The sequence below is a fragment of the Quercus lobata genome, chromosome 7 (assembly GCF_001633185.2).
Source record: "Quercus lobata isolate SW786 chromosome 7, ValleyOak3.0 Primary Assembly, whole genome shotgun sequence".
NCBI lineage: Eukaryota > Viridiplantae > Streptophyta > Magnoliopsida > Fagales > Fagaceae > Quercus > Quercus lobata.
Window position 1 is genome coordinate 43,252,357 of NC_044910.1, and position 18,048 is coordinate 43,270,404.

General features: G+C 32.9%; 1 protein-coding gene and 1 long non-coding RNA gene across 2 annotated transcripts; both read right to left on the bottom strand.

The window, feature by feature from the left end:
• Positions 1 to 3,505: 3,505 nt before the first annotated feature.
• Positions 3,506 to 4,688, bottom strand: LOC115952086 (histidine--tRNA ligase, chloroplastic/mitochondrial-like). Its single transcript, XM_031069169.1, has 3 exons — positions 4,315 to 4,688; positions 4,138 to 4,233; positions 3,506 to 3,568 (listed from the first exon to the last, which is right to left on the bottom strand). Exons 1-3 carry the CDS (start codon positions 4,645 to 4,647, stop codon positions 3,506 to 3,508), a joined length of 492 nt encoding a protein of 163 aa, XP_030925029.1. The 5' UTR covers positions 4,648 to 4,688.
• A 6,034-nt stretch (positions 4,689 to 10,722) lies between these two features.
• Positions 10,723 to 17,512, bottom strand: LOC115952685. The gene is made up of 3 exons (XR_004083513.1): positions 17,480 to 17,512; positions 17,297 to 17,392; positions 10,723 to 10,800 (listed from the first exon to the last, which is right to left on the bottom strand). It is a non-coding gene; the product is annotated as an uncharacterized LOC115952685 (long non-coding RNA).
• Between the last annotated feature and the right edge of the window lie 536 nt (positions 17,513 to 18,048).

The window sequence follows — 18,048 nt, forward strand, 5'->3', positions numbered from 1 at the left end:
ATTAATCTACATTAGCTCTTATGGATGGAAAAATCATGTGATCACATTAAGAATATTAAACAACTGATTTGCGCCATTAGACACGCGAGGGTTAAGTGATTTTTCCGTCTTAGTTCTAATTGTCAATTTAGCTGAAACTAACTCAAACAACTGAACCCCATACAGACATTTTTGCATCTAGGCTTTTTTTGGTCCCCTTATAGCTTTACGTTAGTCAAGGGAGCTAGACATGCCTCTGAACTAAGGAGAGCTCTTGGTTTTGTGTACTTGTGTCCAAGAGAGTAGTTGATAACCAACTTGCATACCCACCTCCTTTACGGACCTTAATAATTAATATAAATTTGGTTTTTTTTTTGAGAAACTATATAAATTTGGTTTTGAAACTTGAAAAAGGGTCATGGGCTAGGATTAATTGTGTAAAACGACTCATATCCACTAGGAAAGCGATTTTTTATCCCATCAGTTATACTTGTATGAATAGTACCAGTTATTTAAATTAATTTAATATTTATAGAATTATAATGAATATATATATATATATATATATCAAAATAATAGGGAGAAAAGGTTTTAGTCTTTACACTTTTTATATCAAATTAAAGATGCTCAAATTTTGTATTGTTGTTTATTTTCTACTTGTATAATACTTAAAAATGATTATTGAGAAAAGGTAGTTAAAAATATCACATATTTTTTGCAAATATTGACACAAAGTATCAACTTTAATAATTATATTTTTTGTAGTATATATATAGGGTTTATTTATTTTATATTTCAAACTGTTTTATAGTAATTGTTTATTGTACATGGTAGGAATATAGTATATATATAGGGTTTACACTTTACACAAAATGAAAGAAGAAGAAGAAGAAAAAAAAAAAAAAAGATCCATGGGATTGGTTTAGTGGCTCTCATGCCTCATAAGACCTTCCAATGCCTCGTGAGATCTATAAAGTCCTGGATTTAAAGTTTTAATTCGAAACCCTAATCTTGAGGTTACTCTCAAGAGGATTCTTCTCTCTATGACTAATCATGAGATTTTAGCCCTAGTTAAATGGTTTTTTTTTTTTTTTTTCAATTTTCATATAACATTGGGGTTTTTCAGTTGGAGATCAAAATTTGCTATCCATTAAGTAATTTTGTTAAAGAGTTTTTTTCTTCTTTCATAAAATTTTCAAAACTATAGTTAAAATTGTTTAATGGAATAGATTGTAAAAATAAAAGAGCAAAAATTACTTTAAACTGCATTACAAATGCACATTGCATTAAACAAAATTTATCAAAAACCGAAAATTGTAATAGATTATTGGATATTCTGGAACTTTAAAAAGGTGGATACCAAGATGTTCTATTCTAATAATTTAATATAATATTAGTCTCCTCACATGCACTAAGTTCGTATTTAGAGATTTTAGATTCTTCTCTCTCTCTCTCTCTCTCTCCATTTACTTCTTTTTTATTTTTTATTTTTTATAATAGTTTATTGGATATTTTGGGAACTTTCAACGATTGGAGATTAAGACATTCTCTTTTTTTTTTTTTTTTTGAAAAACAAACTAACTGTTAAACACACATATACACACACTTAATTACACTCTCTCACCAAGTTCAAAAACATTGAGATCAAGATATTCTATTCCAATAATATATAGAGAAGACAATATATTTTTCTAATAAATATATTTTAAATTAAATAGATAGAGATAAGATATAGATATAGATTAAATAAACGTGGTCATTAATTAAAATAATTGGGTTTGAATATAGAAATATAAAGTACTTTTATTATGTTCTCTTTTATTATTTTGATTGAATTGATTATTGATTATCAATCAAGATGTAGTAGCTTCGAATTACGTTATTACTTTTTTATTTTTTGGAGAATATTAAGTATTTTAACACACACATGTGGGAAGAGGTTTACAACAAAGACTCTAAACCTCTTTAACTTACATTCATTTTTCTAATTATGTTATCACTTTAATACTCTCTCTGTCCCAATTTGTTTGTCCTGTTTGAAAAGTCAAATTTTTTAAAGGAACATCATTTATTATCTTGTCTACTTTATAAAAATATATAAGTTACAAAACTACCCTTAAATAAATTTGTCAGCTTTTTTTTTTTAAAGAGTTATTCTTAATGAGGCAATTAAAAAGATGCCCCAATTAGATTGATTTTTTAAATATTTGTTAGTTTTCTTTTCAAATAGTTTTGAAAATAAGGTAGGGGTATAAAAGGAACATTAGTAAATTAATGACTTTTATTTTTAAAAACGAGACAATATTTTGGGACATCTCAAAATGGAATAGATGACAAATAAACTGAGACGACGGGAGTATATCAAAAACTATAACGTACAAACACTGTTTTTTTTCCCCCCTAATTAACTAAACTAGTAAAATCTCTAATTGTAAAAATAAAAAATAAAAAAAAAAGAAAAAAAAAAGAAAAAGAAAGAGGATATAGGATTTGATCTCTACTTACACGACTACATAAAAGAAATCAATTAATGTTTTAGTATGATAATAAAGAATAATCATCAAAAGCGTTAAAATTATTTATAAAAAAAATCATAATTACAAAAACTTTATATAGTTAAAATTCTACAACAATACCTGTCAATAGCCTTATAGATTAGTTGCCAAATAGCCTTTTTGCAATTGCGGAAGCTTATTTGCCAAAAAGTCTAGTAGATTTTGTGGTATTGCTTCCTCGTCTTCATAAGGGCACCAATATTCAAATCTTCTCTCTATCTTCATAACTATTACTGTAAAATAATTGAGCTTAGTCTAGGCCCTAGGGAATATAACTGTGTTGAAAATACTAGAAATGGATTTGACCGGGTAAAGGGTAACGCATGACTTATTTGGTCCTAACATTTATTACATTGATGTTTAATCAAGGAAAAACATACACAAATATTTGACAGGAATGGTATATTCCATTTAATTTAATTTAATTATTATCATCTAATATTACTATGAGTCTATGATATTAATATATCTATAAGTATTGGACCCATTGGGGCATTTTTGTTTATGGATACTTTTCGATGAATAGCCCTAGGGGCCTAGGGCCTAGGGCCTTTCACCCTTTATACTTGGTTGCATTTTTTCCACGAGAAAAATAAATTATAGCAGCCATTTTGCGAGGTCCCCCCAGCACATAGATTTATTAGATAATAAATAAATGAGATAAATGTGTAGAAAGGCAGAGAGAGAGTCAAATTGATGTTCTGACTTCCACCCCTAATTTCCTTGCCATTCAATCAAAGGTCCTTAGCTCGAAATCTAGGTCATTGTGGGGGCGTTTGAATTTCTGGGTTTTGAGAGAAAACATCACTGCTTTTGTAAGCATAGACAGCAAAGTCAAGTGATTCTGCCTTTTTCGGTTTATTAGGGTCCAATTTCATCAATACGTTTATGGAAAAAAAAAATCTAGAGAAAAATTATGAGTGGTGTTAATTAAACTTACTAAAATATTTCTGTATCACAAGCCTCGCCAACTAAGGAGTGAGCTCGGGCCTCAATGCAACTCGACGATTTCCCCGATCTTCAAAACAGTATAGCTGCACAACGAAAGAGTATAAAGCAAACGTAAAAGTAAATTTGCATGAGAGTTTAGTTTCACTTCTAAATGAGAAATATTGATTAGCTAACATGGGTTTAAAAAGATAGACCAATATCTTTCAGGAATCAACTATAGCATTAGTTCATATTAAGCAAATGACCACGGTCGTGCAATCATCACCAAATGTTATACACGCACATTGTGCCATGGTACTTATATTTAGAAAATTTTCTGGCATCAGAATACTCTCCCGGGCCTTAATTCAAAAACAACCTACTCCACTAAATTCAGAAACTATAAATCATTTATCATACCATTTCTCCTATTTTTTTTAAATTCAAACACTCCCGTGTCGATTATCACAAACAATCACAATGTCTGTATATATTACTACAACTTAATTAATCACTTCAACCCAAAATTCAATTAATTTACTCGCAAAGCTAAATGCCACAATCCAAGTAAAGCTCAGTGTTTTAACAGCCACTAAAATTTTGAGCTCAATGTGTAGTATGTATATAAAGCAAATCAAATGGTACAAAAATGTAGCTTTGTTTATACGTATACCTGGTCCCTAATCTCCTTGCCGGCTTTTCTAATGTACAATGCCTCCGACTCGAACACCGGAAAATCAACCTCCTCGAATCCAAACAGCCGCGAAACCTAAATTCCACAACCAATCAAATACAAACAACATACGCATATACATATACATATATATACATAGATATTATATATTTATACCTCTCGGAAATTGTGAAAGAGCCAAGTGCGGAGGCGCATTTCCTCGGGGGGGAGATCTCTGGTGCCCTTGGGAGGATTGACGTCGATTTTCTGCAACTCTTCGGTGATTGGAGGTGGAGCGAGCGCATCGGACCTACCTCCGCCACCGCCATTATCATCGGTAGACTGTTCTGCGGCGGCAACGGCGGACGATAGAGAAGAGAGGCTTCTAGGGTTTATTGTAGGGATTGGGAATTTGCGAACGCGATTGAGAGTGAGTGACGGAGATGAGAAGCGAGGGAGAGAGAAGAATAAAGGCTTCAGGTGATGAAGCGATGAAGGGATTGCAGGCATGGTGGTGCGAGACTATGGGAGAGAGAGAGAGAGTGAGGACGTGGCACGCTTTGCTCGGCCTCTTCGATTCTTTGCCACGCGGGTTGTTGTGTTGATTGGGCTTGGAGTTTGGGCTCTGTGTTGGACCTGTTGGTCGAACAGCGAAAATTGGACTTTTAGAGATTGAGTCCAAAAGAGTAGTTTTTTTTTTTTTTTTTTTTGGGTGCCAAAATGCATAAACAGCCCACAAGGTTTCAAAATTTTTTTAATAGCTTTATGAGGTTTCTATTTTCATGAATTTTACATTTAGGATTAACTTTTGTTAGCTCATATGGATAAAAAAAATAGCAAATTTTAGTTACAAAATTGGTTGTAACCTAAGGTTATAACCTTGCTCAATATTTTTTTATTAGAGATAAATTTTGAGAATCCTACTATTGGATTACATCTTATTCTTATATCTTTTATGCTTGCAAAATTTCAAGAAAATTAAAGACCAATAGCTATGGTATCAATAAATTGTTTTAATTGTAAGTTTTTGTAGTATAAAATTATGCATAAAATATAAGCTTATAGATTATATAATAAATAATATCTGATTGACATAACATTTGACATGTGTATCAATATATTGTTTTAATTTTTAGTTTTTGTAGTTTAAAATTATGCATAAAATATAAGCTTATAGATCATATAATAAATAATATTTGATTGACACAACATTTGACATGTGTATTAAGAGTATAAAGAACATACAATTTAACGGCTAGATTATCAAAATATATAGTAATTTTTATTTTATTGAGTAAGGTTGTAGCCTAAAGTTATAAGCTTGTAACTAATTTTGTAACTAAATTTTTTCTAAAAAAAAATCATGTGAAGAGTTCTTTCCAGATGATGGAGCTATGAAGGGTTTGCAGGCATGGTGGTTTAAGACTATGAGAGTGTGTGGGAGAGAGAGAGACTGTTCGAAATGGTGGCACCCACGCACGCTTTGCTCGGCCTCTTTAATTCTTTGCCACATGAGTTGTTTTGTTCTTTAGGCCTAGCCCTCAGGTTTGGGCTTCGTGTTGGTTGAACACTTGAACTACAAAATTGGGCTCAGAGATTGAGTCCAAAAGAGTAGTCGTGTTTTTTATTTTGCCAAAATGCAAAAACACCCCCACAAGATTTCAATTATTTTTATAACTTCATGTGGTTTTTATTTCCGCCAAATTGATCCCTGGGATTAATCTACATTAGCTCTTATGGATGGAAAAATCACGTGATCACATTAAGAATATTAAACAACTGATTTGCGCCATTAGACACGCAAGGGATAAGTGATTTTTCCATCTTAGCTCTAATTGTCAATTTAGCTGAAACTGACTCAAACAACTGAACCCCATACAGACATTTTTGCATCTAGGCTTTTTTGGTCCCCTAATAGCTTTACGTCAATCAAGGGAGCTGGACGTGCCTCTGAACTAAAGAGTGCTCTTGGTTTTGTGTACTTGTGTCCAAGAGAGTAGTTGATAACCAACTTGCATACCCACCTCCTTTGCGGACCTTAATATAAATTTGGTTTTGAAACTTGAAAAAGGGTCATGGGCTAGGATTAATTGTGTAAAACGACTCATATCCACTAGGAAAGCGATTTTTTATCCCATCAGTTATACTTGTATGAATAGTACCAGTTATTTAAATTAATTTAATATTTATAGAATTATAATGAATATATATATATCAAAATAATAAGGAGAAAAGGTTTTAGTCTTTACACGTTTTATATCAAATTAAAAATGCTCAAATTTGGTATTGTTGTTTATTTTCTACTTGTATAATACTTAAAAACGATTATTGAGAAAAGGTAGTTAAAAATATCACATATTTTTTGCAAATATTGACACAAAGTATCAACTTTAATAATTATATTTTTTGTAGTATACATATAGGGTTTATTTATTTTATATTTCAAACTGTTTTATAGTAATTGTTTATTGTACATAGTAGGAATATAGTATATATATATATATATAGGGTTTACACTTTACACAAAATGAAAGAAGAAGAAGAAGAAAAAAAGATCCATGGGATTGGTTTAGTGGCTCTCATGCCTCATAAGACCTTCCAATGCCTCGTGAGATTTATAAAGTCCTGGATTTAAAGTTTTAATTCAAAACCCTAATATAATATATTATAGCACAAGTCTCCTCACATGCACAAAGTTCGTATTTAGAGATTTTAGATTCTTCTTCTTCTTCTTCTTCTTCTTCTTCTTCTTCTTCTCTCTCTCTCTCTCTCTCTCTCTCTGTCTCTCTCTCTATTTACTTCTTTTTTTATTTTTATTTTTTATAATAGTTTATTGGATATTTTGGGAACTTTCAACGATTGGAAATCAGGACATTCTTTTTCTTCTTTTTTTTATTTGAAAAATAAACTAACTGTTGTTGATGGCTATTTCGGAAGCCCAAGTGGATGGGAGAAGCCTAGCAACACAGACAGAAAGGAGTTGGCAAACAGATAGAAAACCTATTAAGCCCAAGCAGCAGGAATAATGGATCATAGGCTCATGAGATAAACAAATGGGCCTTGAGGAAGTAAATGGGCTTAAAGGAGCTCGGAAAGAAAGAAAAAACAAACCATGGGTAGCATATGATGTGGAAAAGAGAGAATGGGTCACGACAAGCCCAAAGTAATGAAAGCAAAGAAAGTAAGGGGTTAATGGCAAGCCCATGTACCCCAAGGATAAAGAATAATGTAATTAGGCCGGGGAAGTCCAAAGAATTCAATAAAAACCCATGGTAATGCAAAGTTAAGAAAAGGACTGAGAAAGCCCAAGGGAAGCAAACGGGCTCAGGACGCCCAAGGGAAAACAAATGGGACACAGGAGCCCGCTAGTGATGTAACAAAAGAACCAATGGCCTTGCTGGGACATTAAGGGAAGAATGAACGGCAGGCCCAAAGAGGCCCAGCCAGATAAGGCAAAACAACTTCGCAGTAGAAATGATAGAATGGTATGACAGTATATGATAGCAGGAAAAAGGGTGGGTTGAAGAAAAAGCAAAGCCCATTATCAAGTAAGGCCCAGCCCCGAATAGGGCAAGCCATAAAGGAAAGGGAAACCAAAAAATGGTCAAGAACGGAAAGCAAACTGTGCAGGCCAACCACGGCAGACACATGAGCAGCAAGCAGATTTTGGACATACATGGAAGAAAGGCACGCACAAGGCCCAGACCTCACCAGCCTGTACCCAGCCAATACAAGACACAGTGAGGTCATGGGTCAGAGGTAAAAGGGCATGGTTTGGCGGTGGGGAGAGGGGAAAACCTATCTTGAGGTTCCTACTAGGGCCCTTTTGGGGGAAGTGTCCTGCTGGGATGACATACCACCCAAAGGGGCAAAACTAAGCTAGAACCACTAGGTGCATACCATGAGGGATAGAGAGAGAGAAGACATCCACATCGTATCAGAAAAGGGTGCCACGGCAGACAAACAAGCAAAATAGCTTTCTTTTGTCTAGCGATGGGGAGTGGCACACAGACAGACTAGTGGTGGTCGGCAGGTATACCCAGACCAGACAAAGGTGGTTAAAGGCTAAAATAGTAAAATCTGGTCACAGCAGGCACTACAAAGAGCCCTTGTCGTGTACAGGAACAAAAACAACAAGTACCACAGTATTGGAAACTTGAAAGCCAGGAAATAGAAAACAAGGATTTAGAAAGAAAAAAAGATAAGAAAAGGGGAATATTAGAAAAGAAGGAAAGAAAAAGATAGAGAGTTAGAACGGCAGGCATGCACCAATAGGTTGATTCCCTCTCTCCCTCTCAAAATCTTGCTCTTTACCAGAAACAAATGGTGTTCTTATGTATCAACCATTCAGGTCCACTTCCCTCAGAGTGATTAATTTCCACGGTAGGATCTCCCTGAGAGATTATTCACTTTAAGAAGATGTGTTCTTCCTTCTCTGATTTTGGTCATACGGATCAGACTTGATTTGATTTATTTCCTCTCTCAATTAACTCATATACTACCCACTTGTTCCCCTTACTTTTCTTATAAAATAATTGTTGTTAAAACTGTGATTATCTTTTTCGTAAGTAAGGATTATCCATTTACCTTGATAAAGATCTCAAAGTATTTGATTTTATTGTTATTATCATATCTGCCTACCGCAATCCATTTGAAACAGTTCTGCCCATCGTAAGTGTACTCCTGGCAGACGAGGTATAGTTTGCACATAAGCCGGGTCAAGTTGAGTTGCAGTTGGACTGGTCTCAACTTCCATACTTAGAATACTCAGGCCCAACACCGCAGGAGGCAGCCCAGCCCACTTTAATCAAAAAGGCCCACTACAACTATTAAACACACATATACACACACTTAATTACACCCTCTCACCAAACTCAAACACATTGAGATCAAGATATTCTATTCCAATAATATATAGAGAAGACAAGATATTTTTCCCATAAATATATTTTAAATTAAATAGATAGAGATAAGATATAGATATAGATTAAATATACGTCGGTCATTAATTAAAATAATCGGGTTTGAATATAGAAATATAAAAAACTTTTATTATGTTCTCTTTTATTATTTTGATTGAATTGATTATTGATTATCAATCAAGATGTAATAGTTTCGAATTACGTTATCACTTTTTTTTTTTTTTTTGAGAATACTAAGTATTTTAACACACACATATAGGGAGAGGTTTATAGCAAAAGCTTTAAACCTCTTTAACTCACATTCATTTTTCCAATTACATTATCACTTTAATACTCCCTCCGTCCCAATTTGTTTGTCCTGTTTGAAAAGTCAAACTTTTTAAAGGAATATCATTTATTATCTTATCTACTTTATAAAAATATATAAGTTTATAAAACTACCCTTAAATAAATTTATCAGTCTTTTTTTAAAGAGTTATTCTTAATGAGGCAACTAAAAAGATGCTCCAATTAGATTGATTTTTTAAATATTTGTTAGTTTTCTTTTCAAATAGTTTTGAAAATAAGGAAGGGGTATAATAGGAACATTAGTAAATTAATGACTTTTATTTTGAGAAACAGGATAATATTTTGGGACATCCCAAAATGGAATAAATGACAAACAAACTAGGACGAAGGAAGTATATAAAAAACTATAAAGTACAAACATTGCTTTTTTTTTTTTTTCCTAATTAACTAAACTAGTAAAATCTCTTATTGCCAAAAAAAAAAAAGGATATAGGGTTCGATCTCTACTTACACGACTACATAAAAAAAAAAATCAATTAATGTCTTAGTATGATAATAAAAAATAATCATCAAAAGCGTTAAAATTATTTATAAAAAAATCATAACTACAAAAAACTTTATATAGTTAAAATTCTACAACAATAGTTGTCAATAGCCTTATAGATTAGTTGCCAAATAGCCTTTTTGCAATTGCAAAAGCTTATTTGCCAAAAAGTCTTATAGATTTTGTGGTATTGCTTCCTCATCTTCATAAGGGCACCAATATTCAAATCCTTTCTCTCTCTTCATAACTATTACTGTAAAAATAATTGAGCTTAGTCTAGGGAATATAACTGTGTAGAAAATACTAGAAATGGATTTGACTGGGTAAAGGGTAATGCATGCCTTATTTGGTCCTAACATTTATTACATTTATGTTTAATCAAGGAAAAACATACACAAATATTTGACAGGAAAATGGTATATTCTCTTTAATTTAATTTAATTATTATCATCTAATACTACTATGAGTTTATGATATTAAGGATTCGTTTGAATACAACTTATTTTTGCTGAAACTGAAAACTGAAAATTAATAATGCCGTGAGATTTGTGAATAGTGCATACGTGAAATGTGCATTTTGTCTTTTGTACAATAAATTCATATGATGTTACTGTTCACACACTAAAAAAAAAAAAAAAAAAAAAAAGAAGCTGAAAACGTGAACATGGAAACGCAAATGCGGATCCAAACGCTCACATAGACAGCAAAGTCAAATGATTCTGCCTTTTTCAGTTTATTAGGGTCCAACTTCATCAATACGTTTATGGGAAAAAAAAATCTAGAGAAAAATTATGTGTGGTGTTAATTAAACTTACTACAATATTTCTGTATCTCAAGCCTCGCCAACGAAGGAGTGAGCTCGGGCCTCAATGCAACTCGACGATTCCCCCGATCTTCAAAACAGTATAGCTGCACAATGAAAGAGTATACAGCAAACGTAAAAGTAAATTTGCAAGAGAGTTTTTTTTTTTTTTGAGAAACATTTGCAAGAGAGTTTAGTTTCACTTCTAAATGAGAAATATTGATTAGCTAACATGGGTTTAAAAAGATAGACCAATATCTTTCAGGAATCAACTATAGCATTAGTTCATATTAAGCAAATGACCACGGTCGTGCAATAATCACCAAATGTTATACACGCATATTGTGCCATGGTACTTATATTTAGAAAATTTTCTGGCATCAGATTACTCTCCCGGGCCTTAATTCAAAAACAACCTAGTCCACTAAATTCAGAAACTGTAAATCATTTACCATACCATTTCTCCTATTTTTTAAAAATTCAAACACTCCCGTGTTGATTATCACAAACAATCACAATGTCTATATATATTACTACAACTTAATTAATCACTTCAACCCGAAATTCAATTAATTTACTCGCAAAGCTAAATGCCACAATCCAAGTAAAGCTAAGTGTTTGAACAGCCACTAAAATTTTGAGCTCAATGTGTAGTATGTATATAAAGCAAATCAAATGGTACAAAAATGTAGCTTTGTTTATACGTATACCTGGTCCCTAATCTCCTTGCCGGCTTTTCTAATGTACAATGCCGGAAAATCAACCTCCTCGAATCCAAACAGCCACGAAACCTAAATTCCACAACCAATCATATACAAACAACATACACATATATACACATAGACATTATATATTTATACCTCTCGAAAATTGTGTAAGAGCCAAGTGTGGAGGCGCATTTCCTCGGGGGGAAAGTCTCTGGTGCCCTTGGGAGGATTGACGTCGATTTTCTACAACTCTTCGGTTATTGGAGGTGGAGCGAGTGCACCGGACCTACCTCCACCACTGCCATTATCGCCGATGGGCTATGCTGCGACGGCAGCGAACAATAGAGAAAAGAGGCTTCTAGGGTTTATAATAGGGATTGGGAATTTGCGAGCACGATTTAGAGCAAGTGACGGAGAAGCGAGGGAGAGAAAAGAATAAAGGCTTCAGGTGATGAAGCGATGAAGGGATTGCAGGCATGGTGGTGTGAGACTGTGAGAGTGGAGGAGAGAGAGAGAGAGAGAGAGAGAGAGGACGTGGCACGCTTTGCTCAGCCTCTTCGGTTCTTTGCCACGCGGGTTGGTTTGTTGATTGGGCCTAGAGTTTGGGCTCTGTGTTGGACCTGTTGGTCGAACAGCGAAAATTGGACTTTTAGAGATTGAGTCCAAAAGAGTAGGTTTTTTTTTTTTTTTTTTTTTTGTGGGGGGGGGGGGGGGGTGTGCCAAAATGCATAAACAGCCCACAAGGTTTCAAATTTTTTTAATAGCTTTATGAGGTTTCTATTTTCATGAAATTTACATTTAGGATTAACTTTTGTTAGCTTTTATGGATAAAAAAAATAGCAAAGTTTAGTTACAAAATTAGTTGTAATCTAAGGTTATAACCTTACTCAATATCTTTTTATTGGAGATAAATTTTGAGAATTTAACCATTGGATTATATCTTATTCTTATGTATAAAAAAAATAGCAAAGTTTAGTTACAAAATTAGTTGTAACCTAAGGTTATAACCTTACTCAATATCTTTTTATTGGAGATAAATTTTGAGAATTCCACCATTGGATTACATCTTATTCTTATATCCTCCATGCTTGCAAAATTTCAAGAAAATTAAAGACTAATAGCAATGGTATCAATAAATTGTTTTAATTGTAAGTTTTTGTAGTTTAAAATTATGCATAAAATATAACTTATAGATCATATAGTAAATAATATTCGATTGACACAACATTTGACATGTGTATTAAAAGTGTAAAAAACATACAATTTAACGGTTAGATTATCAAAATATATAGTAATTTTTATTTTATTGAGTAAGGTTGTAGCCTAAAGTTACAAGCCTGCAACCAATTTTGTAACAAAACTTTATCTTTAAAAAAATCATGTGAAGATTTCTTTGCAGATGATGGAGCTATGAAGGGTTTGCAGGCATGGTGGTTCAAGACTATGAGAGTGTGTAGGAGAGAGAGAGACTGTTTGAAAGGGTGGCACCCATGCACGCTTTGCTCGGCCTCTTCAATTCTTTGTCACATGAGTTGTTTTGTTCTTTAGGCCTAGCCCTCAAGTTTGGGCTTCATGTTGGTTGAACACTTGAACTACAAAATTGGGCTCCGAGATTGAGTCCAAAAGAGTAGTGGTGTTTTTATTTTGCCAAAGTGCAAAAACACCCCCACTGGATTTCAATTATTTTTATAACTTCATGTGGTTTTAATTTCCGCCAAATTGATCCCTGGGATTAATCTACATTAGCTCTTATGGATGGAAAAATCACATGATCACATTAAGAATATTAACAACTGATTTGCGTCATTAGACACGCGAGGGATAAGTGATTTTTCCGTCTTAGTTCTAATTGTCAATTTAGCTGAAATTGACTCAATTAACTGAACCCCATACAGACATTTTTGCATCTAGGCTTTTTTTGGTCCCCTAATAGCTTTACGTCAGTCAAGGGAGCTGGACGTGCCTCTAAACTAAGGAGTGCTCTTGGTTTTGTGTACTTGTGTCCAAGAGAGTAGTTGATAACCAACTTGCATACCCGCCTCCTTTACGGACCTTAATATAAATTTGGTTTTGAAACTTACAAAAGGGTCATGGGCTAGGATTAATTGTGTAGAACGACTCATATCCACTAGGAAAGCAATTTTTTATCTCATCAGTTATACTTGTATGAATAGTACCAGTTATTTAAATTGATTTAATATTTATTGAATTATAATGAATATATATATATCTCAAAATAATAAGGAGAAAAGGTTTCAGTCTTTACACTTTTTGTATCAAATTAAAGATGCTCAAATTTGGTATTGTTGTTTATTTTCTACTTGTATAATACTTAAAAATGATTTTTGAGAAAAGGTAGTTAAAAATATCAAATATTTTTTGCAAATATTGACACAATGTATCAACTTTAATAACTATATTTTTTGTAGTATATATATAGGGTTTATTTATTTTTATATTTCAAACTTTTTTATAGTAATTGTTTATTGTACATAGTAGGAATATAGTGTATATATATATATATATATATATTGGGTTTACACTTTACACAAAATGAAAGAAGAAGAAGAAGAAGAAAAAAAAGAAAAAAAAAGAAAGATACATGGGATTGGTTTAGTGGCTCTCATGCCTCATAAGACCTTCCAATGCCTCGTGAGATCTATAAAGTCCTGGATTTAAAGTTTTAATTCGAAACCCTAATCTTGAGGTTACTCTCAAGAGGATTCTTCTCTTTGTGACTAATCATGAGATTTTTGCCCCGGTTAAATGGTTTTTTTTTTTTTTTCAATTTTCATATAACATTGGGGTTTTTCAGTTGGAGATCAAAATTTGCTATCCATTAAGTAATTTTGTTAAAGAGTTTTTTCTTCTTTCATAATATTTTCAAAACTATAGTTAAAATTGTTTAATGGAATAGATTGTAAAAATAAAAGAACAAAAATTACTTTAAACTACATTACAAATGCACATTGCATTAAACAAAATTTATCAAAAACCAAAAATTGTAATAGATTATTGGATATTCTAGAACTTTAAAAAGGTGGATTCCAAGATGTTCTATTCTAATAATTTAATATAATATATCACTAGTCTCCTCACATGCACAAAGTTCGTATTTAGAGATTTTTGATCTCTCTCTCTCTCTCTCTCTCTCTCTCTCTCTCTCTCTCTCTCTCTCTCTCTCTCTCTCTCTCCATTTACTTCTTCTTTTTTTATAATAGTTTATTGGATATTTTGGGAACTTTCAACGATTGGAGATCAAGACATTCCTTTTTTTATTTATTTGAAAAACAAACTAACTGTTAAACACACATATACGCACACTTAATTACACTCTCTCACCAAGCTCAAACACATTGAGATCAAGATATTCTATTCCAATAATATATAGAGAAGACAAGATATTTTTCCCATAAATATATTTTAAATTAAATAGATAGAGATAAGATATAGATATAGATTAAATAAACATCGGTCGTTAATTAAAATAATTGGGTTTGAATATAGAAATATAAAGTACTTTGATTATGTTCTCTTTTATTATTTTGATTGAATTGATTATTGATTATCAATGAAGATGTAATAGCTTCGAATCACTTTTTTTTTTTTTTAAGAATACTAAGTATTTTAACACACACATACAGGGAGAGATTTACAGCAAAGGCTTTAAACCTCTTTAACTCACATTCATTTTTCCAATTATGTTATCACTTTAATACTCCTTCCGTCCCAATTTGTTTGTCATGTTTGAAAAGTCAAACTTTTTAAGGGAACATCATTTATTGTCTTGTCTACTTTATAAAAATATATAAGTTTACAAAACTACCCTTAAATAAATTTATCAGTTTTTTTTTAAAGAGTTATTCTTAATGAGACAACTAAAAAGATGCTCCAATTAGATTGATTTTTTAAATATTTGTTAGTTTTTTTTTTCAAAATAGTTTTGAAAATAAGGTAGGGGTATAATAGGAATATTAATAAATTAATGACTTTTATTTTTAGAAACAGGACAATATTTTGGGACATTCCAAAATGAAATAGATGACAAACAAACTGGGATGAAGAGAGTACATTAAAAACTATAAAGTACAAACACTATTTTTTTTTTCCTAATTAACTAAACTAGTAAAATCTCTTATTGCCAAAAAAAAAAAAAAAGGATATAGGGTTCGATCTCTACTTACACAACTACATAAAAGAAATCAATTAATGTTTTAGTATGATAATAACGAATAATCATCAAAAGCATTAAAATTATTTATAAAAAAATCATAATTACAAAAACTTTATATAGTTAAAATTCTACAACAGTAGTTGTCAATAGCCTTATAGATTAGTTGCCAAATAGCCTTTTTGCAATTGCAAAAGCTTTTTTGCCAAAAAGTCTTATAGATTTTGTGGTATTGCTTCCTCATCTTCATGAGGGCACCAATATTCAAATCTTCTCTCTATCTTCATAACTATTACTATAAAATAATTGAGCTTAGTCTAGGCCCTAGGGAATATAACTGTGTAGAAAATACTAGAAATGGATTTGACCGGGTAAAGGGTAATGCATGCCTTATTTGGTCCTAACATTTATTACATTGATGTTTAATCAAGGAAAAACATACACAAATATTTGACAGGAAAATGGTATATTCCATTTAATTTAATTTAATTATTATCATCTAATATTACTATGAGTCTATGATATTAATATAAGTATTGGACCCATTGGGGCATTTTTGTTTATGGATACTTTTCGATGAATAGCCCTAGGGGCCTAGGGCCTTTCAACCTTTATACTTGATAGCATTTTTCCCACGAGAAAAATAAATTATAGATTTAGCGAGGTCGCCGCACCACATAGATTTATTAGATAATAAATAAATGAGATAAATGTGTAGGAAGGCAGTGAGAGAGTCAAAATTGATGTTCGATTCTAACTTCCACCCAACCCTGGGAGTTTCTCTCCCTAGTTTCCTTGCCATTCAATCAAAGGTCCTTAGCTCGAAATCTAGGTCATTGTGGGGGCGTTTGAATTTCTGGGTTTTGAGAGATAACATCACTGGTTTCGTAAGCATAGACAGCAAAGTCAAATGATTCTGCCTTTTTCAGTTTATTAGGGTCCAACTTCATCAATACGTTTATGGAAAAAAAAAATCTAGAGAAAAATTATGAGTGGTGTTAATTAAACCTACTACAATATTTCTGTATCACAAGTGACAAGCCTCGCCAACGAAGGAGTGAGCTCGGGCCTCAATGCAAATCGACGATTCCCCCGATCTTCAAAACTGTATATCTGCACAATGAAAGAGTATAAAGCAAATGTAAAAGTAAAGTTGCATGAGAGTTTAGTTTCGCTTCTAAATGGGAAATATTGATTATCTAAAATGGGTTTAAAAAGATAGACCAATATCTTTCTGGAATCAACTATAGCATTAGTTCATATTAAGCAAATGACCACGGTCGGGCAATCATCACCAAATGTTATACACGCATATTGTGCCATGGTACTTATGTTTAGAAAATTTTCTGGCATCAGATTACTCTCCCGGGCCTTAATTCAAAAACAACCTACTCCACTAAATTCAGAAACTACAAATCATTTACCATACCATTTCTCCCATTTTTTTAAACTTCAAAAACTCCCGTGTCGATTATCACAAACAATCACAATGTCTGTATATATTACTACAACTTTTTTTTTTTTTTTTTTTTGAGGAGCTATATATTACTACAACTTAATTAATCACTTCAACCCGAAATTCAATTAATTTACTTGCAAAGCTAAATGTCACAGTTCAAGTAAAGCTAAGTGTTTGAACAGCCACTAAAATTTTGAGCTCAATGTGTAGTGTGTATATAAAGCAAATCAAATGGTACAAAAATGTAGCTTAGTTTCTACGTATACCTGGTCCCTAATCTCCTCGCCGGCTTTTCTAATGTACAATGCCTCCGGCTCCAACACTAGAAAATCAACCTCCTCGAATCCAAACAGCCGCGAAACCTAAATTCCACAACCAATCAAATACAAACAACATACACATATACATATACATATACACATATATACACAGATATTATATATTTATACCTCTCGGAAATTGTGAAAGAGCCAAGTGCGGAGGTGCATTTCCTCGGGGGGGAAATCTTTGGTGCCCTTGGGAGGATTGACGTCAATTTTTTGCAACTCTTCGGTGATTGGAGGTGGAGCGAGCGCACCGGACCTACCTCCACCACTACCATTATCGCCGGTGGACTGTGCTGCGGTCGCAGCGACGGACGATAGAGAAGAGAGGCTTCTAGGGTTTATTGTAGGGATTGGGAATTTGCGAAAGCGATTGAGAGCAAGTGACGGAGATGAGAAGCGAGGGAGAGAGAAGAATAAAGGCTTCAAGTAAAGAAGCGATGAAGGGATTGCAGGCATGGTGGTGCGAGACTATGGGAGAGAGAGAGAGAGTGAGGACGTGGCACGCTTTGCTCGGCCTCTTTAGTTCTTTGCCACGCGGATTGTTATGTTGATTGGGCCTGGAGTTTGGGCTTTGTGTTGGACCTGTTGGTTGAACAACGAAAATTGGACTTTTAGAGATTGAGTCCAAAGGAGTAGTGTTTTTTTTTTTGGGTTACAAAACGCATAAACAGCCCACAAGGTTTCAATTTTTT

What these genes read in the sequence shown, in the direction of transcription:
- LOC115952086 (XM_031069169.1), bottom strand. Translation starts at nt 4,647, where the DNA reads ATGCCTGCAATCCCTTCATCGCTTCATCACCTGAAGCCTTTATTCTTC. An exon ending in TCTTTCACAATTTCCGAGAG is followed by an intron (nt 4,234 to 4,314) that starts GTATAAATATAT and finishes TGTGGAATTTAG; the next exon opens with GTTTCGCGGCTGTTTGGATT. An exon ending in GCAAGGAGATTAGGGACCAG is followed by an intron (nt 3,569 to 4,137) that starts GTATACGTATAA and finishes TTCGTTGTGCAG; the next exon opens with CTATACTGTTTTGAAGATCG.